The following is a 26320-nucleotide window of genomic DNA, read 5'->3' as shown; positions in this document are numbered from 1 at the left end:
GATTACCATCACAAAAGACAAATTAGTTTAGTACTTTGTTGACATTCCAAACTCCATGTGTAACAGTTGGCACAGACAGAGCTGGCCTGGCTTTAGACTTGATGAAACGGTCGACAACAAAACACGGTACATGAGTTTTAAATTGAATGTTCATGGGGAAAAAAACGCTGCAATCAGTTGTACATGTGTTTTGCTGTAAACTTCCTGAAGTCTAAGGTGAAGCTTGTTGCTCTGAAGCTCAGGGGAATCTTGTGATTTGCATTAGATGGGAATAACGCGCATACATGGTCTCAGGAAGCTGTGTTTCCTGGCAAAACTCTCACCTCCGCTGGAGTTTAGTGCTGGTCTGTCAGGTCACGCTCATTTCCAGCCAACCTTTTTTTCCCAAAGCATGCTGTTAAATGGTCAAAGACTGGGCCAAGCGGAATCTGCGGCTGCATAACTACATGGAAACCTGCAGAATTAAAAAAACAGTTGTCTTCTTTCCGTCCGCATTTTGACTACTTTGAAAATGTTTTAGTGATGCAGTAAAATTAACAAAATATATATGAATTGGTTTTAGAGGGCAAGAACCATTGATAAAACCATCGACAAAACAGTGACGAAAACATTTAATAATAAGTGCTTCTCCGATGGTGCGTTATGATCATGTCAGCATGTCTATTTCATGCACATAACTTAGATAAGCTACAACAGGTGAACATCTCAGAAGGGTGGATGCACTTCATCGTAGCCAAAAAGGATGCTAAAGTAGTAATATGTAAAAATTGTTCAGTTGAAATATGGAGAAATGAGATATGTCTTGTTGCCGAAGAACTTTACTACTACTGGTTTTATTTATCACCTAAAAACATGACACCCTGAACAGCATATTGAGTTCAATTAGCCTACCCAATGAAAAGAAAGAGGCTCAATGAAAACTTTCATTTCGGTTGAGGTGAAAGATTTATTTTGACGCTTCACTACATTTTTTCACATAGCAATATGAGTGTAGTACTTTGAGATTAGATTATCATGTTTGAAGACCTCATGAAATTATTTTACAAGTGCATTTTCCTGTATTCCTGCGTCTTGACAAAACAGGATGCATTTGTAATATTCTTACATCCATGGACTATGATTTGCTTCTTGTTTGGGGACGAACATTCTTATTCTAAAGATAATCTGATTGGACAAAAACAGATTGGACAGGAATCATCAATATTTAGCTTGGTGACCCTTCATAATGATCTCACTTTACCTCAACCAGTCAAGCGCCCTCGTGCAGCTATTACATTCATCTTTAGCATTTGGGGTCTTTTTTACTGCTTTTTTTTCATCAAGCCTCTTGATTTTATTTCAAGATGACATGGATTGAATATTTGACTTTACACACTCTCTGATGAGATGAAAGTTTGAGATGAGAGAGAAGAGGACGTTGGATGAAGTCAGTGAAGTTACCATCTCTTTGTGGAATTCTGCATTTCTGCTTTTATTCACACTGATGGCTGAGAATCAAAGAGAGACAGAAGATATTACAAGGACATTTCCGGACTTCCTTGTATCTGAGAAATTCTCTTTTTGCTGTTCTGTTCTTCCGCAAGCAACTCAAGAAAGATTTCAGCTGGTTTAGATTAGTTTGTTTTATTTAATTACCATAAGCGAGTCTCTCTCTCTCTCTCTCTCTCTCTCTCTCTGTGTGTGTGTGTGTGTGTGTGTGTGTGTGTGTGTGTGTGTGTGTGTGTGTGTGTGTGTTAGCGCAAATGACTGTGTGTTTGTCACTCGCCAGCATTTCAATCCATGTGCCTGTCTATATTTTTAACAATGCTGACTGTCTTGTGGATGCACTCACGTTCCTGTGGCCTGCCGCACATCCTCTCTGTTTTAATCTGCTTATCATTAGCAACATCAACACACACACACACACACACACACACACACACACACACACACACACACACACACACACACACACACACACACACACACACACACACACACACACACAGCCCTGCTCACTACTGAAGTGATTCAGTAAGACTTTGTCTTCTGTACTCATCTTTATTTAGCTGTGTACGTCAGAGCTGGTCTCAGAAGACACGTCTAGTGATTGCATCCGTGTGATATCACCTGCTAGATAAAATCTATTAGTTGGTCTAAATGTAACCCATGAGCTTGTGTTCCTCACCTGGGACATTAGAAGGTTCACCAACGCTCCCCCAGGTGAAATCTCTATTTCTGTCTCTTCTCCAGAGAAGATCATGGCTGGTCTGGCACCTAAACGGTCCTCTCGCTGTACGAAGACGGCAGTATGTTGCTGTTGTTCTCGCCTTCCCAAATGGTGTAGCCTTAGCAACATAACGCAAAGGTGAACTGTGTGAAAGGCATCTCAGATTCTCAGACTGCTTTACAAGTGATGGCTATCACACCAAAATAACTCTTTAAATTGCTCAGTTCTTGTTTTCAAATCATTTTGAATAAATATTGTGTAAAATGTTTTAATTTCAGTAATAGCATTCAGTAATCACATAGTAAGAAAATAATTGCTGTTCAAGCTGTTTGTGGTCAGTAAGATTTGTCAGTGTTTTTTAAAGAAGGATTTTATTCTCGCCAAGGCTGCATCTATTTGATTATACATACAGTAAAAACAGTAATAGTTTGAAATATTATTACAGCTTTAATAATTGTATAATATATTTTAAAATATATTAATTTCAGCAAAGCTGAATTTTCAGCATCATTACAATATTGGTACCATATTGGTTAGTGGCTGCTTTTAGGGATTTTTGTTTGTTTGTTTTTTGTTTAAATTTACTAATGATTTAATAATACTGGTAAATTTAATCTATAACAAATCTCAAAATGAATATGCATTTTTCATACTGTTATGATATTAATGTTGTGATGCCTAGATTTACTTGTAGCATTAATAATGATTGATTGTAATTTTTAGTGTTTTATTCATTATTCAAAATAGTATCTCAGACATTTATTGGTGTATGACTTTTATCAGTTTATCAGTATCATTCAGAAGATTTTGATACATTTTTGAATGAAGGAAAATCAACCTTCAATCTCAATCACAACCTTTTATTGTGCAAAAGTTTGTGTCTAAAGCCACAGTATAGCTTTTAGGCAGTCCATTTCCTTTAGTGGAATGATGTATTCGGTTCATATCACTCTATACAGTATAGCCTACTGCAGTTTTGACCGCATGCCTGGATTAGCTCATTGTTTTGAGTGTGTCACACAGGTGGTTTGCAGTCATTTAATCTCTCTCGGTGCACTTACGCTATGTGCAAAATAATTGTGGAACGGCACACTAATTTCTGAAATTTGCATCCCAACTTTCTGCCGGCAGTGCGTGTGGTGCTAGCGTGGCGCTCCCGTGCATGCCGCGCCGCTAAATGAATTCTCCATGCATAAGAGAATTGTTCTCATCTGTTTCTCATCTCCTTTGATGAAACCTAATGGCTTTCCAGGAAATGAAATTACGCAGTCATTTAGTGACAATGCAAAGTGTGCAGAGCGTTTGGTACCCCAGCTGTGTTTTTTTCTGTGTGCACAAGAGAAGCAGAACACAGTGATGCCAAGATGCATCTCGCTATCCTTTTGTTCAGCCGAGGGAAAGGAAAAAAAGATTTGTCCCAGCGCTCGGCTTGTCTGTTCGTATCTCGTACCGCATGTGATTTATTTATTTATTTGCTTTTTAATTATTCCTTAAGGCTGAGCATGTATGCTGTGTTCTGGCTCCCTGGTGTGTAGCGTTGGAGGCAGGTGTGTGTGTGGGGCCTCTGAGGGCCTCCGATCCTCTGATTGTGACCAGGTGCTGCTCAGGTGCACGATCCCGTAGAGCGGCTACACAACACAGCAGGGCCGCAGGTGCAGTCAAGAACACTCTCTCTCCACCTCCTCCCTGTATACCTCCATTTTATCCTCCTCCTGCCAGTCACTCATTTGCTCACTAATGCACTCTCTTTAGCGTGTCTGTCTTCCACCTAATCGTCCAATTATGTCATCGTGTCCTTCCATTTGTGTTCACTTACACTACCAAGCAAAAGTTTGGTGTCGGTAAGATAAAAAAAAAAATGTTTTTGTCTCTTATTCTCACCTAGGCAGAATTTATTTGATCAAAAATTTAAGTAAAAACAGTAATATTATAAAGTTTTATTTATTAATTTATTTCAGAATATATTTTTTTTCTAAAAAATAGTTTTGCATTTGAATGTATTTTAAAAATATAATCTATTCCTGTGATGGCAAAGCTGTTTTTAATTTTTTTTTAGCAGCAATTGCTGATGATGGCTGATTTGAGTAATGGCTGATGAATAGAACGTTCAGAAGAACAGCATTTATTTGAAAGAATCTTTTGTAACATTATCAAAGTTTTTATTGTCACTTTTGAATGTCAAATTGACAACTAGGTTCGTGCTCTTTTCCCACATTAGCCCACTCTGTGTCCTCCATTGTTTTCCAGATGTGTTTTGTCCATAAAAATGCATTATTCACTGCTGTAAAGTGACATGAATGGTGGATATTTTGGTGCGATTAATCGATAATCACATTTGTTGTCGATTAATATTTCCATTACTGATTTTTATCGTTTTTTGTTGATTAGTTATTGCAGGCCTATATACAAACATGCACTGTAAAGACCAACTCGCTGTTTTTCAGCATCTCACACCATGAGCACTGATTTTTAAGATGATTTTACTGCCCTGCATTAAGCTGTTTTTGAATGCAAGAACGCATCCTTTGTGAACGGCTCTTGTGAATTAGTCAAGGTTGTGAATACTTAAAGAAGGCACTGTACATGACATTTGAGCAGCCTCGACTTTAGCCACTCACACACAGGAGTGTTTATGATGCTGGAAGCAATGTGTGCTGACACAGGCTCAGAGCAGACATCTGTAGTGGTGTGGGAGTCTGGTGGCACTAGTGTGAAGTGTAGTGGATGTAGCTGGTCATTATGCAGAGCTCCAGGGTGCGCTTATCTGTTACTGCGCTCAACCAAGCGTGAAGAGCCCAAGACGGCCTGAAAGGCCACAAATCCCTCTCCTCCGCTTCTACTTCTACCAGCGCCCCTCCTCCCTTCCATCCACCCGTCATCCGCCCTGGCTTCCCCAGGCCCGGGCCTCTGTGTGGAGGGGGTGAGGTGAGCGGGCCGGCCAGCTGCAGAGATCAGCTGGGGCCTGGTGCGCTCATGTCTGCAGGGCTGTTCGCAGAGGGCCAGGAGAGTTCAGAGACTTCAGGGGAGGCGGCAGAGCTGATAGAGCCCTGCTGATAGAGAGGTCCTGGGAGCTTGCTGTCACAGGCCACTGGGGGCAACCGAAATTGCAGCCTGAGCTAATCTGTCTACAACGAGTTATGTTATCAAACGCAAAAGCAGGGGAAAAAAAATCATGACAACAAAATCAACAAAATATGAATGGCACACTGAAAGCTTAAGCCTGAAGTATATATGCAAGTAGCGCTTCAAATTCTCAGCCATCTAATTGCTAGTATGTGCTTCTGTTGTACATGCTCTACTGTGCATATCTGTGCAGTTAAAGCCAGTGTATTAGTGTTATTATTCAGGTTGCTTGCTGTAAGCATGTCAAAACCTGGAAATATCAGAGAATCTTAAAATTGTTTTCAAGGGCTGGAAAAGTCATAGAAATGAACCAAATCCCAAGAATTTGACATTTCTGTAGTTAATATAGCCTAACATTTTCATGTATTTTTATGATTTATATTGATTGTGTTAGTATTTAATATATATTTGTTTATATGAATATATTTATAAAATTAAAAAGTTTGGGTTCAGTAAGGTTTTTTTAAATCAATAATTCTTTTCAGAAATGATGTGTTAAATTGATCAAAAATGACACTAAAGACTTTCACATTGTGACAAAAAAAAAAATCTATTTCAAATAATTGTTGTTCTTTTTAACTTTGTATTCATCAAAGAATCCTGAAAAAAGGCATCACTGTTTCCCTTAAAAATCAACCAGCACAACCATTTTGATCTGTGATAATAATAAGAAATGTTTCTTGAGCAGCAAATCATCATATTAGAATGATTTCCAATGTGACACTGGAGTAATGACTTCTGAAATTCAGCTTTGGTATCATAGGAATAAATAAAAAATGTAAATGTATAGAACTAGAAAACGTTTTTTTATTGCTATAGTATTTTACATTATTTCTGTTTTTTAATAAATATTATATGTTTTTTAAATATTGCCCTTCTTGAGTTCAATCTCTATAAAAGCAATTTTTAAAAAACATTATCCTGTCATCACGAACGACTGGAAAATTCATGGAAATTCATCGGTCAAATGGTGTGGGAACCCTGTAATTGTTCTGTCCCCGGGTATTGCGCCAAAGGCACTTTCAAGGAAAGTCTGTTCACTCAGCGGCCATATTTGCAACGTCTCGGGGCAGCTATTTCGGGCATCCAAGACAAAGTCCTATCCACTTGAAAAGGGAGTCCTGAAATGTCAAAAACTGCTTGACCAACTCCCAATTAAATAACATACTTAAAATCAGCAACAAAATCTGAAATGAACTGTCCCATAAATTGTTTCTTATGTTCAAATAGTGTTTAAAAAGCTATTTTTCAGGCTAGAACCACCATGCGCATGTGCAGTCCTGAGCTCGTACCTCAAAATACTGACTGTTTCTATAGCAACCAGAGCTTCTAATGGCATCTGCAGTGACGCGATTGGCTCTTTTATTTAGAAACCGGTACTTATTCTGCCATATTGCACATTGCACTTTCTCCCATTCATAAGTAATATGAGTGCAGCGTCTTTGTATATCTAAAGTCCATAAGAATGCAACCCATACTTACGTTCTGACACATTTCAGAAGAATGCAATGCATGAAACTTAAGCTCATGTAGCTGTAAGTGTGTAATTCCACGTACTTGTGTAGAAAATGTTTCAGGCCTTAAAATAGTTTGATTCTTTTATCTTTAATATCGTGTTGCCCAATACTCATGATGGTGTCCAGAAATGTTCCAGATATCTCAATAATGCGTAATGACACATGAAAATGCGACGCCTACATTCTGCATCCATGTGCAGCACAGTTGGATTTACTCAGTAACACAAACAGCATGTGGCACTTTGAGCTTTGATGACTGTATCATTAGCTGGCATTATTTAATCCAATCCCGTTACATGCATAATTTTGAAGCCTGAACAAAAAAACCTCCCAAATCTGCTTTCATTCTTTATTGGAGTGTGTATGCATGATTCTGGGCTTTCTTTCTCTCTCCTTCATGTTTTCTTTGCTGCTTTCCTCCATTTAGTCTCTTCTCTCGGTACATTGCTCGCATTTTCCTGTATTCTCAATTACTCCACCCATCATCCTTTCTCATGTCCCCTCCTCTCATTAACCCCCTCTTTTCCACTCTTCTATCACCAATCTCTCTGTCTTGCTTTTTTTGCACCTTTTGCTTTTTTTTTCCTTTTGCATTTTTTCCACCTCTCCTCCCCAGTTTTATCCCTTGGTATTTAGCAGCATCTCATGGCAATGAAAATGTTAGTGATAGTTAAATGAAAATGCAAAGTTGAAGGGCAGTGATTCATTAGGAAAGAATTCTGCCAGTGAAACAAATGCAGTCTGGACCCAGAGCACCCTGCTTCTGTCAATGACTTTACCAGACTTCTGTTTCTCTCTCTCTCTCTCTCTCTCTCTCTCTCTCTCTCTCTCTCTCTCTCTCTCTCTCCGTCTCGCACTCTTTCAGCTTTCAGTTTCAAAGTACTTTATTGGAATGATTGTTTGACACAACATGCTGCCAAAGCATCAATACAAATAGAAGAATAGTGAAAAAAGGTGCCAGTAATGGTTGTATAAATATAAATGCAATAAAAACAATCAAATAAATTCAGTAAGTGAAATCTTTCTTAGTAGTATTATTCACAGTAGGGTAACATTATTCCTTGAAAAATATATTTTTGTTATTTTTTTCATAACAAACTCTGAAAAGCTGCTTTGCTCAAAATTTAAGTGAACCTGCAGATATATGATGCAAACTGATGCAAACAATAATATATCATTACCATATTGATTATTATTATCTGATATTACAGATTCTTTTTTTATTTATCATATCAGTCTAAATTGGATTTCATTATACTGTTGTAATGCTTACATTTACTTTTAAAGTAATAATTGTATTTCTGGCTTTTTTTCTTTTCTTTTTTTTAAAATAATGTAGATTTTTAATATCAGAGATTTATGAGTTTTATGAATAATTATTGCCATGTCTATATTACCCAGAAATGTAATATGTTTTTTTCCTTATTAATTTGTGAATATTTACATCCATTCACCATATCACAGATACTGAACATTTCAGTGAAGAAAAAGCAGTTTAGAGGTATTTTCAGGCACCGTGTCCATTGGAAGACGATCTCCCCCACAGTCTTTCACGCGTAGGCATGCGGTGTGGAGCGATGTCGGAGCATATGTACTTCTGAAGGCTGATGGCTAATGGGCTGTGTTGAGTATAATTACTGAACGACCTGTTGAAATGAGAGGGGGCTCATGGGATGGACATTAGGGCTTCTGGTTCCCACCTGTGTGTAGCCGAGCTCCTGCTGTGCCCCACAGGTGCTGCTCTTACATATACACACACTTACATGTACACACACACCTGGCTCGGGGTCTCAGGTGGTGAGCGTGCAGTCAGTCTGCCTAGAAATAACCCATCCTCCCCCACATCTAATCCAGAGAGGAGAGACGAATCCTCTGAATGAGTGCCTGTGTAAGACTCTCAATGCAGAAGCGCTCCAACATTTTCTACACATACACATAGAATCCAAAGGTCTATCATTGTTTGTGAAGGAAAACAAATTCTACCTTCAGCTTTAAATCTTCATATTAAACACACATGTACTGTATATACAGCACTATAGATGCTATAATACTCTTTTATTAAGATATCCTTCAGCTTCACATCATTTGCCCTTTCAACCCTCTACACACACCTTGGCAGTAAATCGCCATTGGCTAGTAAATTTTTGCCAGACTGATATACTATTATTTATATGATAATTATTATATTATGATAATCACGCATTATTTAATGATAGAACTTAAAAGATAATCCTACTACTAATTCTACTACCAATATTGACAATATACAACACATGAGCTGCTGGGTTCATGAATGTTAATTACGTTGTCAGCGTTCGCTCTGATTTGCTGAATTTAAAACAGGGATGAGTGCCATCCAATGAAATTGCCGTGTGCGCATTAGTTCCACCCACTACCGGAGAAACCGGCATGTCTTCTGCTTGTTCTTAAAAGCTGAATAATTCCAGATGAACTCTGGAATTATTTGACAGATTGACTGGTATTTTTGACAGAAAATACAAACAAGAATATCGTTTACATGTAGCGCGTTGATTTTGCGTGGTATGTATGACTCTCGCTCTTGTTGTCCCTCTTTTTGCGTGTGTGTGAGAAACGCGACGGCGAGTTATGCGCCTTCACATACAGTAAACTCTATGTCAAATACAGGTACGCTGAGATGAATTTGAAATACTAGTACACATAGTACAGATCGCTTGACGGAGAGCGAAACTCTCGAGCCCTCAGTCAGAGTTCAGCGAGTGAAAATATATCTATGCTAAACTTATCATTGGCATCTAACACACACACTGGCGAGTAAAATCTAAGAATTTATTAGCCAATGGCTAATAATAGACATTCTTTAGTCGCTCAGAGTGAAATGTAACGTTACTCGCATATGCGAGTGATTTACTCGCATTGTAGAGAGTAGGGCTGGGTATTGGCAAGGGCCTCACGATACGATACATATCACGATACATGGGTAACGACACAATATATCACGATACGATACAATACGATACATTTTGCGATATATTGCAATACTTTTTTTAAAATCAAAAATGTAAAAAAAAAAAAAAAAAGAGCTGAATATACAACTTGTTATGTACCACCTGAGGTATTCTGGTATGTGTATCACATTATATTGATAACTCAGCAGACAAAAACTTAAATTCCAATTTATTCGCAAAGGTATTTGCATTGTGTCCGAGTGTGTCTGCGTGCGCGAGCGACAGTGCGCGAGAGACGGAATGTATCTGCGCGCGAGAGAGACCGAGTGTGCCCCAGCATTAGTAGCCTAATTGGTACATAATATTATATACTATAAGAGGCATGGAAGTTTCGATTAATGGACAGCAATAATCAGTACTACAGACGTCTTGTTTTGAACTATTGTTTATAATAATTTAATTGTTGTTTTTATTTATATTGTTGTCCATTAATCGAATGTCCATGCCTCTTATATAATAATTATATATTACTATGTACCAAATAAGCCTACTAATGCTCGGACACCATGACTTGCACTGACAACATCCTTTAATTGCCTTTAATAAGGCAGAAAAGTACTGGATGTATTACATTAGGAGTAATAATAGACATAAATATCAGTCAGGCCGATAAATATGACAGTTTTTAAACATTTTTAGCATTTTCTGTTTTAAAATATTAAAAAATAAAATGTTCATACATATTGTATAATGTTCATTTAATTTCATGTTAAATGTTTAATTACTTTTAGTTGTATCCTAATTGCTAGCATAAAAGTACACTACTATTTAAATGTGTGGGGTCTGTAAGACTTTTTGGTAGCACTTTGTTTTATAGTCCTGTTTCGCATTTACATACTATGTACTTATTGTAGTAATGGCACTAACTGGGTAATAACTAGGTACTAACCCTGAACCTACCCCTAAACCTAACCTTAACCCATGATGTTACCTCACATTACTCCGTATTTTCGTTGGTAAGTACACTGTAAGTACATTGAAAGTGCACGTACTATGCTCACCAAGGCTGCATTTATTTGATAAAAAATAAGTGAAAACAATAATATTGTGAGATATTAATAAAATGTAAAACAAATTTGATATATTTTAAAATGTAATATTCCTTGATGGTAAAGCTGAATTTTACTCGTCTTCAGTGTCACATGATGCTTCAGAAATCATTCTAAAATGCTGATTTGCTGCTCAAAAAAACATTTCTTATTATCGGTGTTGAAAACAGTTTAATATTTTTATGGAAACCCTTATAGATTTTTTTTCAAAATTATTTGATGATAGAAGGTTCAAAACAACAGCATTATTTGAAATACAATTTTGTTTGGTACAGTTCAAATTTTATTTACTGTCACTTTTGATTAACTTAAAGAAAAAAAAACCTATAAAAAAAACTATTATATATATATTAAAAAATATATATTAATTTCCTTAAAAAAAATCTTACTGACCCCAAACTTTTGAACAGTGTGCTGAATATTATAAAATGGACAGTACCAGTCCTGGCTTCTGATTGGACATTTTGTTCATGTCACTGCATAGCACCCATAGTGTTGCAGAATTAGTTGAGTACAGTGTTAACTCCACCAGCAGTATTAAAATATCCCTGTAGGTTGGTGCGTCCAAGCCCTGGACTCACTTTCACACATACAGAGTGAATTGTTTTCACACGCTTCCTTCTCTGTGACACGATTTCTCTCTGACAGAACCTTGAGAAGTGTTACTAAACACTTCTGCAGTATGAATAGAGAAATGTTTTAATACTGACAACTCTTTCATTGCTTCTGACATATGCCTGTTCTCTGATATCTAAGTCTCTCAGCTTCCCAAATGTGTCTTAAAACAGGATTTTGGCATGGTTGCGTGTGAGTTTGAGAGTATGCCGGCAGCGCCGCCCGAGTGGGATCAAAATTCCCCTCCTGCATTCATCCTTCTCCATCCTTCCAAGTGAGGCCCCATTGTTTAACAGTTGCTTGGCATTTGATACCAGCCGGCTTCAGTGCCTTTGATGTGGCTCAGATGATGCGATATCCATCCTGGGCCCCGCCCTCCCGTTTTTCCATCGCATTCTCAACGCACGGCATCGGCTCCGGCCACAAGCGACCATCTCGCACACACGTGAGTCTGTGTGGGTTAGCTTGAGGGGAGTCATCGTCCAACGCGGCGAGATCTGCGGTGGGTGCGTGAAAGAAAGGGTTATTAGATAGCTCATCACACTCCTCCGCCGAGGGGGGAGAGCGAGAAGAGGAGGAAGGAGAGGGAGAGGGATGTGTGATTATGAAGTCATCAGCCATGAACCAGTGGGGTTGGGGAGAAGCGCGCATCCTCAGGGGGCCATTGATTGGTGACCATGTGTTTGTGGCCGATAGACTGTGAAATGGTGTGTTGCTGCACGGCTGTGGCGCACCTGCGTCCCACCAAGGTGATTGATTGGTTTGGTCATGTGGAATGTTCCCATCTGGTCTGCAGTAATGCATTTCTCTCTCTCTCTCTCTCTCTCTCTCTCTCTCGCCGTCTCATATCAGGGAGTAGCGGGCATTGGCTGGAGAGGGTGGCTAAGTTTGGGACCGCAGAGGTCAAAAGAAAACATTTTCCCCTCTTTTTCCCCCCTCAGTAACAACAGCTAATCACATTGCACAGACCTGGTCGTCCCATTGACTTTCTGAGGTGGGGGTGTTTAGGACAAATCCAGCTGCTGTGTTTGTTGACAAGTCTACACACCGGCCCCTCTTTCCCATCTGGTGAGTCAGGAGATCCTGCAAACCTGTGAGATTCTGGATGGACTGTTCTCAACAAGAAGGGAATGAGTCAAAGCAAGGATGTTTACTTGTGGGTTCCTCAAAGGTCATCTTTATGCTATAATTGATCAAAGAAGATAATGTTAAGTAAAATTTTAAATATTTAAGTATATCTCTATACTTGAATTATTATTGAGGATTGATTTTCAAAGTGTATATGTTATTATGTGCTAGGTCTATGTAATGCTGGGCATCTGCTCTATCTTTGCAAGGGGGTCCTGGTCATAAAAGAGATTGAAAACCCTTGTCTTAAATGTACGAGACACCAGAGTCGGTCCACTGATGAGAAACCCTCCTATTTTAGTGAGACGACTCACCTTAAGATGACAGCTTCGTTCTCCACTCCCATAATCCTCTTCAATCTTCCATCTTTCTTCTGATTCGTCCTAAATCCCGTCCTTTCTCCCTCCTTTTAATTGATCTATTCATTCCATCTAATGACTAATTACATATCAGAGTGCATCAGCAGAGGCATTCATCATCGTAGAACATAATAATCAATGACATTTCAACAAAGAAAAAAATAAATATGCAAATAAGAGCTCATTAACATTTGCGCTAGCTGTTTGAATAATGCCACTGCTGACAAGACTGTAATTAACAGAAATTGATGCTGAGCTCAGGGGTAGTGTGTGTTTGAGATTGCGCCCCTCTGTGCATTTCGATGGCAAAGAACAGACCCATCCACCCCCTTTCTACCTGCTCGGGTGGCATCGTGCGAAGGAGGGCCCGGAGAGGGTGGGCGGGGCCCCTTGGATTCGGCCCCGTTTACGCCGACTGTCAAACAGAACTCGTCATAACATCAAAAGCCTCAAAAAACAACAGAGAGATACACAAACACTCCAGATGAGGAAACAAAAGGATCCATTTAAAAGCCACAGAGCCAGTGAGCGAGTGGGTGTGCTGCTTTGTTTGGCATTGTGATGTCTGTAAGTGTTTGTGTGTGTTTGCTTGTTCGTGTGTGGGCATCAAGCGTTCAGGACTCTACACTGATAGCTCAAGGTTCTTACCGACACAAACTTTAGACGGCTGTAGAGTTTTCTTTTTCTTTACCTCACCCTCCCTCCCTCCTTTTGCTGGTCTCCAAGTTTAGCCCCAGCTCCCCCCACCCCCTCCTTTCCTACTTGCTTTCCTGTTTTTGTCAGGAATTTTAAGAGAAAATGCAGCAAACACAATAAAGCTGTTTATGTCAGATTTTGGACAGCCCAATGTGCTGATTATAACAAGTTGAAGGAATTTCCTTTATTGCGCGTGTTAGCCTCGCCATATGGCTCAACACGGAACATTAACTTGACAAGGATAATGAATTACACCGGGGTTCCAGAACTCAGAACATGATATTCAGACAGGGGAACGTGGATGTACTTGCAGGAAAAGAAGGGCATGAGTGGTTCATTTGCATTTGGCGTTACTCGGTACAAGGTATCGAGCTCCTTGTTGTGCACTGTATAAAAGTATCTCGGTGAGTTTGTAAAATAAACAAGCGAGGCCTGCGGAATGCACCAGAACGAGAGGAAGAGAGTGAGCGGGAGGGGTGGAGAGAGATAAAGAGAGGGAGGCTGTGGAGTGTGGCTACTAATTGGCTGTTTTTGTGGCTGCGCTTTTCAATTGATCCCTTGAGATGCTTAGATCACTACCTATCTGAGTATCAAAACAAGAGCTCTGGTCTTGCCTGGCAGAGCTGTGATCAATAGGGAGCCTCCCCGGGAGCCTCTCTACACGGTCACATTTTAATTGTTCCATGCCTCTGAATGTAATCTCAATATTTAATATTGCCGGCCTATTTATACATCCCTTATTAACCCCCTCGACAGGACTCGACGTGCCCCTCGCTTGTGTTGGCACTTGTGAAAGTACTCAATGGTATTTACATACTCCAGTGACTGTTAAACAAATCTCTGGGCTGGTTTATTCAGAGTTGATGTGGTGTTAAAACATACTGATTTGCAGGGGGTTCGGTCAAGAGCTTCAAAACTGTTCATTAAAGGGTTAGTTCACCCAAAATGTATAATTCTGTCATTAATCACCCTCATGTCGTTCCAAACCCGCAAGTCCTTCGTTCATCTTCGAAACACAAAGTAAGATATTTTTGAGGAAATCTGAGAGCTCTCTGACCCCCCTTCCCCCCATAGACTGCAATGGTATTATCACTTTCAAGGCCCAGAAAGGTAGTAAAGCCATCTTTAAAATAGTCCATGTGACTACAGTGGTTCAACCCTTAGTGGTATAAAGCGACGAGAATACTTTTTGTGCACAACCCCCCCCAACTGCAACTATTTAGAGCATTTTTACCACTGTAATAAGCTACTGCATTTGTGTTACGTCGCGGTCTGCAACATGTACTCTACAGGTGTGTGTGCATAAACACATGTGATGTCAGGCGCGCACAACATGGACATGCATGTCAACACCTGGACGTCTCCTTGTTGCTTCTCGCAGTTCCTCACGGGGAAATTGATGAATTCATTTTCGCTTCCATCCATCACTTCTCCAGTACAGCCCCTGTTTTCCCCTGAGGGTGAAAAAACACCGTTGCTGACAAGCATTGCCGGTGATGCTGCAGAAGACTAGACTGTAAAAAAAAATCCTGGCAGCTGTGGTTGCCAGAATAATTCTGTAAAAAAAACTGTAAAATGTAAAGATACCTACAGAAGAACCTGTCAATTTTAGAGTATAAAACTGTAATTTACAAACCGGTAAATCCAACAACGCACATTGCTACTAAAATCTATTTGATACCTTTAATATATACTGAAATCAGCGTAATAATACAGGTGGTAAAAGAGGAAGCCACATGAAGAATCATGACGAAGTTCATCACAAGTAGCTTTTCCATAAGCTGAATTATACTAGTATATAAGGTGCACAGAGTAATTCACGCAAACACTAAACACCATCATTGTAACACACATGAACACAAATAAACATTTATTAAACAACAGAGGATGTAACATAAAACCCAAATGTGCATAACTCATAACAAAAACTATTAAGAAACATAATTATTTAAACAAAATACTTCCAAATGTGGAGTGTCACACAGGGAATGTCAGTTACATTTTTTTCACTGTAAATTATAATTTGATTTGCCATTTTTACTTCTAAAAATGTTTAGAAATTTTACTGTAAAAATGTCATGAAATGTCTGGTTACATCTTTTACAGTTTTCCCCTGTATAAAGTACGGGAACTTACTGTTAACCTATTAACAGTTTTTTTCCATAGTGTTTTTACAATATTTTACAGTTAAAGTTACACTCATTTTTGTATTGCTTTATTTTCTCTCTCTCTCTACTCAGCGCAAATCAAGGAGGGCTGATATGAAGACTGTGTTAAGAGTTTGGTTGCGATAACACAGGCCTGTGGTGAGAGATAGCCAACAGAAGACGTTGTCATAACTGGAGAAGAATTTTTTTCTTTTTCCAGTGTATATTGTTCTCTTGGTCTTCAAACTATTAGTTTGAAAAGGTTGGAGTGTTAGTTTAAACTTTTTTTTTTTTTTTTTTTTGGACAGGTTGTGAGTGTGAAATCTTTGAAAGCTCATAGGCGTCAGAAGCATGAACGGGGAGTATTTCAAGAATCAAGGAGAGTGCATCTGGACAATCCTCTAGTTCGGTGCCTTGTTTAATGACATATTGGTGACAGAACTAGTCTGTGTCTAGTGTCTTGATTGGCCTACAAGACAAGAGCTGCAACTGTTAAGCCAGCTGTTCACTTACTAACTCAAAACATCTCGATAACAGTTGGGCATTTCATTTCTACTGACTGTTGTTGTTGAAATTGAAATCTTCACTTGCATGGTATTTCACACTCAAAAATGGTAGAGGTGTGATCAGTCAAACAACTGCCTCTGACATTTCTCACGCTTTCATGTGTTGCAATAGAGCAAAATCAACATGAAACTCATTTAAAGGGATAGTTCACCAAAAATGTAAATTGTGTCATCATTTACTTACCCTAAATTTTCCCCAAACCTTTATGAATTTCTTCTGTGGGACACAAAATACTATATTTTGCTTTTTTTCTTCTTTCATTCGATGCAAGTCAATGGTCTGAAACAACATGAGGATAAGTAAATTATGACAGAATTTTAACTTTTTGGATGAACTATCCATTTATATAAGAACAGGTGCACTGCATTAAAGGCACAGTATGTAAGTTTCGCCACTAGAGGTTGCTTATTCAAAACAATAACAAAGAATCATGGGAGTTTTCGTCTTCACCTCCACAAAGGATGGAAAGCAATCCGACAGGACTCAAGGCAGAAATCATGTTCATGGATGAGCTAATGTGGTAAAGTTTATAATCGCTACTGTGGTATGAAGCAGGGCGAGGCAGAGACCTTATATTTTATTATTTTATTATGCTTATATGCCGCAGTCGGCTGCTGCCTCTCCTTTCATTTTGTTGTTTATGTTTATTTTATGATTAAAGTTATGTTTAACGTGCCCTTCCTTCTTCCTTGAACTTTGTTGCAGTTACATTTGATGACTTAAATTCACATTATTTTCTTTCATTCTAATGAAACAAACTCAAGTGCTGAATTATTACTCATACAGGTCACTTTATTTGAAAAATTCAAATTGTGGGGTAAGTTAATGTAGCGCTGTTTTACTTGGTCAAAACAACCATACTATAATATGCTTGAGTGTGTTGAAAGTTATGTTAACTTTACTCTGTGCTTTCGCTACGAGGCTGGTATTAGACACTTGTTTCACACTGCAGTAAGCTAGTTCGATATTAGAAAATCATTAAAAAAAAAGCTGATTAAGCTTAATTTCAACATATATTGTATGGTGTGGAAAATGCTGTACTGTTACTACAAATAACCCTTTTCTGATTATCTTTTGTTACCCACTTGACAAAATAGTTCTGTCTCAAGGCATGGTACAAACATGTTTCTTGCGGTAAATCTGCACAAATATTGAATTCTCTTTTAAGTCTTGTTTGAACAGACAAATTCACACAAAAATTATGTCAACATGCCCGTCTTGGCGAGTATCCTAGCAAACATAGTAGGTTTAGGCTATGTCTTAACTGAACATAAACAGTCGAGAAAGACAATGCATGTGTACAGTATCAGTGTACTGGCTCTGTGCATTGTCTTAAAGTGACAGCAGCCTAATATTCCTGCTGCTGTCTGTTTTTAATGTTAATCAAACAACAAAAGACAAGGAAATCACTCACTGCTCTTGACTGAATAGTACTTGTAAGTTTAATAATGATAATTTTTTATTTAATTTCTACAGTGAAGATTAAATGCAGTGTTGTTTTATATTTGATTACTTTATTCAGTTTCTGTACCTGAAAACTATATGCTCTATTGCATATATTTGTGCTGTTGCTATTTATATGGCAACATTTTAAATGAGAATTTTATTACAGTATAGCAGAATACTTGCATAAATTATATCGCCCAATAATATGTCTTAGTAAGATTATATTTAAATCCTTAGTTTTATGATCAAACATCTAGAGGGCCCTGACAACCATACCCCCACAGTTTCATAAAATCCTGTGGGAGATATTTGTTTTACTTGGTGTTACATGTGAAATTAAATGTTTTTAGAAAATACTGAGCCCACTGGTTCTTGAGGTCAGAAAAGTACTAAAAAATGTTAGAAGAATGTTGTCTGAGGTGTATTTTCACTGCAAATTTTGAGAAAAGCCACTGCAAATTGTATTTTTAGGCTGCAAAAATCCTCCAAATAGTCCCGCGTAATCCTAGTGGGATGTATATATATATATCCAGTGTAACAGCGTTACGTAATTCTATTTTAAAATAAATGTAACTGTAATCCAATACAGTTACTGAGAATTTTTTTTTAATTAATGAAAATCTCAACGATTACAAAGGCGTTACATCTGAATATGTTGAATAATATGAATTTGTTGTTCCAGTGCTGGAAATGAAAAAATCATTTCATCCAGAAATCTGTATTTAACCTCAGAATGATCTCAAAGTCCAAAAAATTGCAAAAGTCTGGTTTTGTGGTGGCTGTGCTTTAAAATTGTATTATTATAATCTTAATTCAAGTGATGAAGGATTTTGAAAGTCTGACAGTAACCAGTGTTGAGTGTTGAGTGCTACTGTAAGGTTAACCCTGCCTGGTTTGAATGTTTGAAAATGATTAACAGTTGAAAAAAGTAGTCAAATGTTTAGAAAAAAGTAATCAAATGTAATCAGTTACATTAATAAAGTAATTGAAATAGTTACACTATTTGTTATATTTTAAAGGGGGTAACTTGTAGTCTGTAACCTATTACATTTCCAAAGTATCCTCCCCAACACTGCACATATCCAATATCTTAATATCACTAATATGACACCAATATAGAGTACCAAGAAGTTGCAGGCTATTTGTTGTTCCCAGAGGGCATGTGTAGAGTTGCAGGAGCTGTTATCTCAGCAGGGAGTCGAGTTGGTGGGGCCGTTAACGCTCCCCTGCTGACTGACAAGGTCACATGCTCAAACTTTCCTCGTTTTTCGAATGTAAATGAGCGGACTGCTTGCTTCAGCAGCACTGATCCTTATTATACCAGCTACTTCCCCAGACATTAAACACATCTCTAGCTGACTTGTCTTCAATCTTCAGTGATCCAATGATTTTCCTGGCATAGCCTTTTCTCATCAAACTTCATAACCTCATCAGGTTCCTTCTGTTACGGCTGGTCCCTGTAAACATCCCCTGCTCCTCCGGGCTCCCCAGTCACCTGTTTGATAGATTGTGTGACTAGAACACTCATTAGCTGTGATTCAGCAGGGGCATTGATAACCTATTGCACGGTGGCTAACCTCCACACTTCCCCGTGCGGTGGTGCTTCTCCCGTCCCCCCGCGTCAGCCACCCCGGCACCACCCCTTCCCTTAAAGCCCGGCGAGGCCGGAACATTCATCATCCGCAGTCAGATCCCGCTTCTATAATGTATGATGTGTCGCGGTAAAGGAGTAGGCGGCAGAGAGGGGAGGCCGGGTAGAAGCAGCGAGGCGGGTATTGATCAGGCCAACCCCCCCTTCATCCGTCTGTCAACGCTCCAGCTAAGAGGAGGAGGGCTGTAGAGGACGTGGCTAATCGTCAGCTTTGACTCCCACTTCTTGCAGTTCATTTTTGGAGAGATTCCCCCTAGTGACCCCTCCTCACACATGTACTCACTGTCACTTCCTCTCACAGTCACACACTCTCCTCTCACCTGCTGTCTCGCATATTCTCTGAACTCTCTCTCTCTCTCTTTCTGTCTCCAAGAGTGTCTTGGCCGAGAGTGTATAGGAAAGGAAGGGGTGTGTGTTTGAGGGTGGGGGCAGTGGCCTCACAGCTGCGCTAGCTGGCACTGCTTCCTCAAACATCATCGCCGCAGCCAGCAGCCCGCTTGGCACAAACACTCACCAGTAACACTTAAACAAATTGCTATAGCAGTGGAAGAGCTGTCTTACATTGTTGATTTTTAACATTCCGAGAGACCCCCTCCCCCCCCCCCCTTCTTCGCCTTTGGATGCTTTCAGCTTTTGGAACGCTCCGTGTTTTGAATGCACGCCCAATAATTTTGCAGAACTCGCTCTCGTTCTCTCACTTTCTCTCTGAATATCAGGCCCCCGTGGGTCTCCTCTTCCTCCACAGCTCTCAGAGTCATTCTTAATTTTTCTGTTCCCCTCATCCGGTTCATTTTTTCACACTTATCTTCAACCGCTCGTCCTACATCACATCTCATATACACACACACACAAACACACACACACACTTTATATGTGTATGTATGTAATATATTCATATATGTAGTTATGAAACAAATGAGTTAAAAATAAATTAAAATAAGGAAATAATATTTATTTTTTATATGTATAATTTATATAACATATACACACACACATACATATAACAGCATACATATATGTGTGTGTGTTGTCCTTTATAGCGCTATGTTAGCTCATTGATGTTTGTCATGATTTAAAATAATACAGCATTTTTAATACACTATTTTATTGTTTTATTGGTTAAAATTATTCTTATTTTATCTGGATAAAAATATATAAATACAGTAGTGCTGGGCAACGATTAATCGCATCCAAAATAAAAGTTTGTGTTTACATAATATGTGTGTGTACTGTGTACTGTTTTGTATATGTAAAAACAAACATGCATGTATATATTTAAGAAATATTTGCATGTATATACTGTATATATATATTTATACATCATTTATATTATATTATCTTAAATATACACATGCATGTGTGTGTATTTATATATACAAAATAATTATTTTGTACACAGTACACAGTAACACACATATATTATGTAAACACAAACTTTAATTTTCACCTGTCCTGTCCTGTCTTTTTTTTTTTTTTTTTTACTGATAATAGCAGTTATATTTTATAGAGATGTATGTGGGTGACAATTAAAGCTCATTGACGTGTGTTATAATTTATGACTCTGACAGAATGTGGGTGTATGTGTGCAGTCAGGTGAATAGGTGCTTCTCTTTGTTCGGCTCTGCCATTGCTGTTAGCGCAGATCGGCCTTTCACTCTGGCATGCTAGACAGTTAAATGCATGTTTACCGTTTAGATCCTCTGGGACTCCTCCTTAGTGGTTACGGCACTGATCGCATTAAGGTCCCTCGACATGTTACAGCGCATGGCTGGGTTACGCTGCACGAGAGCATGCCAAACCATGCGTGCAACTGCTCGCTGCATCAGAGAGACCCAGACCAAGGGAGGATGTTTTTCATGAGTAGCGCTTCCAGCTCTGCCAGGATCTAAAACAACAACACGGTCTTATAAATTATTCAGCGTGGACAGAGAGTGTGTGACAAAACACATGCTGTAAATGAATATTTCAATGCTGGACACGAATACATCTGTAGAGGAAAGACTTGTCTGTGTGCGAGTTTGTGTACGCCACAAACTCAGAAACCTAAACTTAACTTGAGTAGCAGCCCCAAGAAGTCAGGATGAGGCGAAAAAGCCTCCTAACCTTTAAAGTCGCTGAAAGACAGATGTTTTATTCTTTTGTGGTGACTGAGGGGGAGGGAACACAATAGTTTACCCACAACTATACTCCCTCTTCCTTTGCAGGAGTGCAAACTCTCAAATGTTATATCACACCGATTGAGATCAGTTTACACCACAGGGGAAGCAGTGTTTTTCAGTTAAACCACTGTACCTGATTACTGCTGTCTCTGGAGGCTACGCCAGCGCAGGAACTCGCACGCTCAAAAACACATGGCCTCGTGTGCGCCTGAGCGCAGCAGAACCGAACCTGAAGCGCGTAAGCCTAAAGGTGTAACAAATACTTTTCGGCATTCCAATTTAAGTTACGAAAATATTTACCTTTTCCCTGGAGTAAACAGAATTTAGCTTCACTGCTGTGTTTGTTCTAATGTTTGAAAGTCTGACAAGGATAATATATGATGTTTTTAGAGTTGTTTATCATTTTCCTTTAGGAGTCTCGTGTTTTTTTCTCGCAGAGAGTTTGAAACTGCTGAGTTTAGATATTGTGAAGTGCATGATTCATACGGCTGTGCGCTGTGCACTTTTATTTGCCCCTTGGAAGCTCACGGGCCGTTTCTGCGATAGGAAAAGGATCAAGATGGATTAGTATCGTTGACTGAGACCCGAATGACCCTGTAGTTTACTGTTAGACATGCCCTGCCTGACGGGCAGCTAGAGAACGTACACACAGAAATAAATCACACCTTATTGATGAAATATGAAATATAAGTTAGGCTTTCCTGACCTTCAAGTGCCAAAACTCTCACAGAATGTGTGAGTTTTGGCAGTTATTGTTTCAGTTATCCTGTTTTTCACATGATTAATGTTTTTGTTTAATGCGTATGGTGCTTTTCTTATTGTTTGTGTCTTTGTTTATCCATAGGCAAGTCTGAGAGGCCTCCATTCTCTGGCTATGGGAGAGAGCCAGGCGTCTCTGGATGCCAGGTAACAACCACAACTTTTATTAACATGTTTTATGTAGTTTTTGCTTTTGTGTGAATCTTGCAGGTTTCTCACTTAGACCCTGATTCATCACAACTACCAAAGTGCTGAAAGTGAACATGCCAAATACTCCAACACATGGCTAATTGGTTGTGAATCTTAAGATCTTAAGGCTATATTTAGATAATAAAATACAGTAAAAATGTTGTGAAATACTATTAAAATGTAAAATATATCTTATAATATATTTGTAATAATATATTTTAAAATGTAATATATTCCTGTGATGGCAAAGCTGAATTTTCAGCATCATTACTCCAGTCTTCAGTGTCACATGATCCTTCAGAAATCATTCTAATATGCTGATTTGCTGCTGAAATATCATTTCTTATTTATCAATGTTGAAAACAGACTGCTTAATATTTTTTAAACCGTGATAAAAAAAATTCAGGATACAAAAGACAGCATTTAGAACAGCATTTATTCGAAATAGAAATATTTTGTCACATGATAATGCTTTTACTGTCACTTTTGAACTTTTGAACAGTGGTGTATACTAATACATTTGTAAAAATTTATATAAATTTAGTTTAAACAAGTATTAGTTATTGTATTAAATTTGCGATACCTAATGCATGTTAACAAAAAAGTATAAAGCGGTACCAAAAATCATCTACTAATCTCAAATAACTGGGAAAAGTCATCAAAGATTCTGAGAAATCCATTGGTCTAAAGATACGGGAACCATGTTTTATAGTTTCTGGTCAGTTTTTCACATCAGACAATGTTGAAAGAGTGTTTTGTGGAGTCTGGATGCTTTTAATCTGAATGCTTTTTAATAGCTTTTAATATGACTCAGCTCTGTGATTTAGAGGGAGAGTTTATGAATGTGTTGTGTGTAGGGAGCATGCCTTCAGCACACAGAAACATGACTTTCAGCACTTCCATTAAAGCAGGGTCACAGTGCCCAGCCCTGCTCTCCTCCCTCAGCCACACAGATGTTCCAAACAAAGACAGGATTGTGTGAGCACACCACCCCGCTCCCGCTCTCCCTCTCTCCTGCCCGTTCATTCTCTCTGACACGGTTGACGTCAGTCAGTCAGAGAGAATATACTTGAAGACCCCCCCACCCTTTTTTACCTCTACATCGTCTGTGGCTTGCGCTTTTGCTCTGATTATATTTTGTTCGCCCCCCTCTCCAACCTGTTGTAATGACTACTGGGAAACCAAGAAATAAACTCTTTTCCATGCTAGTGCAATCTTCGATAGATTGTGTTGCGTATTAGTGCTATACTTACACTGGAAAAAAATAAATCCTGTCGTATTTATAGAACATTTTTTGGCAGCTGTGGTTGCCGAGTAATTTAGTAAAAATGTAAATATATTTACAGAACAACCTTATTTTTCACACATAAAAAAAAACAAAAAACATTTTAAACAGGAAAATCCAACAGCCCTTTTCTGCTGAATTAGCAAGGCTATACTGCTACTAAAAATTTTTTCTTTTCTTTTTGTAAACACTGTACTGACAACCACCACAATAAGACTGGGTTAAGAGAAAGTCACATGAGGATTCAAAGTTCATCGCAATGAGCTTTTTCTACAATCTGAGGGAAATACTAATAAATAGAAGGTGCACACAAGTACAAAACACCATCATGGTAAATCACAACACTAAAATAATGCAATAAACATTAGCCGTTTTTTTCACCATCGGGCCGAATAGTCCTAAGAATGGTCAGGAATGCTTCCAGTTATATTTCCACTTGAGCTTGGTTCTGCACGGCACGATTACAACCCGTTCTCGGCCTGGAAGTCTCAGCACGGTTGAGTGACGTCGCCACTCAGGATTGGTCACTTGTCTGTTGCCTGGCTATCAGTTTCTCGGTATCTGCCCAAGCGCGCAATTTGAGCGACGTAAACACAAATAAAAAATCCATAACGCAGTCGCTATTTACATCACATACCGTCTGTAAACTCAAATGCATCAGGCAACAACTGACGATGTTTAGCCAGACGTTGGAAAAGATATAACATAAAATCTACATAACTAATAACAAAATCTAAGAAAAAACATTATAATTAAAATGGAAAACCATCAAATTTGAAGTGTCACACAGGGAATTATGAGAAAATCAGAATGTAACATTTTAATGTAAAATTACATTAAATGTCAGATTAGATCTATTACAGTTTTTAACGTAGCAGTCTTTTACAGTTAAAATTAGTCATTTTTTACAGTGTATGGTCATTAACAGAAGGATTTAGTTAGCATGCAGGGTCTTGGCTTAGATTAGAATTAATGCCATGGCTAAAATAGGATATTAGAGGAAGACTACCTCTCCAGCTTAAGTGTGAGGTCAGCGCAGCCCTCGACCCGAACGACCCTTTAATAACCTCGGCCTCTGAGCGCTGCGTCCACCTCAGGAGAAGAGAAACACACAAGCACACCTTTTAAAGCACCGTGCTTTTTGCGAGCAGTGAATAGCGCTAGTCAGAACGAATGAAAACACGGCTGGCTCTCTGGCGCGTTCGCTCATTCATAAAAGAGCTTTCTGAAAGGGAATGCCAGTTCAGACATTTTGTGTGGGAACTGGGGAATTTATGCTGGCCTGCAGCTGCACAGATCAGAGCCTGGCAGAGACTCAGTTTGTCTAGTCGCCGAAGAAAAACAGGAAGAGTGAAAAAGCCGTTCGGTTCCTGAGCGAATGTGGGAAGAATGCGGGCTGCAGGGTGGCTGCATTAATATTCTGCACCCCTCGTGTTAATACGGCCATCGCGTCTGCCGCGCGCATATAAACAGATGACTATCAGGTGCAGAGATTATCGGAGAAGCAGTGTTTTTAATACGCGAATCGGGCGCCTAATAACCCAGTCTGCTTCGAAAATTGAGCAATGCACATTGTGGAACCTAATAAAAGGCCCTATTTGTTCAGCGAGTGCCAAGAATGGAAATATCTGCAGTAGTAATCTATCAAGTGTTTGGCAGTGATGGGAAGCGGTTACAGGATTTTCACAAAAGCAAACAGCCTGTCTTTTTATGAGGTTTGTCATCATTTGCAGGCTAAACCTCTCCCTCAGCAAGGTATTATTGCATCATTTGAACCTGATGTGGAACTGTACACCTTTTATTGAGTTAAATATTCAAACTGTCTCAGCCAGCTGTGGCCCCTGTATCTCTGCCTGCCAAGCATCTCATTGGCTGCTTTCTTTTACATCAAGTAATTCTTTGAAAAAACTGTGGATTTCACATTGGCTCGGGAAGCGAGAAAAGCTTGTTTAGAACCATTAACAATTCTCGCACGTGCATTATTGCACTGATGTGGACCAAACACCATACAACATATTCGGACAGTGTTTTTTTGCAATAGTATACAGTGGCTTCGCAACACTAATACTTAATCTACAGCACAACGTACATGACAACCAGTGTAGATTTCAAAACAAGTGACTCTTAAGAACCAGTTTCTCTTCTTATTAAATACAAACATACATTATGAATATCGTAGTCAGATTCCCAAACAAATGTGAACCAGCTTTTTTTAGTAAATCAAAACCATACAATGCAACCTATGTAGTTCAATTTTCGAACGAATGACTTTTACGAGTCGTTTTTTGTTGTTGTAGTATATCATAAACATACAGCTCAAACCGTGTCGCTTTTTTCCCGAACAAATGACTCTTATGAACCAGTTTTTTAGTGAATCAAAACCATTCAGTGCTACCAAGATACCCGAACAAATGACTCTAAAAGGAATAGTTCA

At 38.8% G+C, this 26320-nt stretch overlaps 1 protein-coding gene and 1 long non-coding RNA gene across 6 annotated transcripts in view; one reads left to right on the top strand and one right to left on the bottom strand.

Annotated features, from left to right (window-relative positions):
• Positions 1-26320, top strand: part of tcf12 (transcription factor 12) — a 112536-nt gene that overhangs the window by 42351 nt on the left and 43865 nt on the right. For all 5 annotated transcript variants that reach the window (XM_082161872.1, XM_082161870.1, XM_082161869.1 and 2 more), the window contains one exon: positions 22498-22559. In XM_082161872.1, the coding sequence (XP_082017998.1) occupies positions 22498-22559 (62 nt within the window). The remainder of the gene's footprint in view (positions 1-22497; positions 22560-26320) is intronic.
• On the bottom strand, positions 16140-22483 carry LOC309492890. Its single transcript, XR_014203750.1, has 2 exons — positions 18275-22483; positions 16140-18106 (listed from the first exon to the last, which is right to left on the bottom strand). It is a non-coding gene; the product is annotated as an uncharacterized lncRNA (long non-coding RNA).

Source organism: Leuciscus leuciscus (assembly GCF_965113295.1).
Source record: "Leuciscus leuciscus genome assembly, chromosome: 2".
NCBI lineage: Eukaryota > Metazoa > Chordata > Actinopteri > Cypriniformes > Leuciscidae > Leuciscus > Leuciscus leuciscus.
Note: the sequence above shows the minus strand (reverse complement) of the source record. Positions and strands in the feature narration are given on the sequence as shown.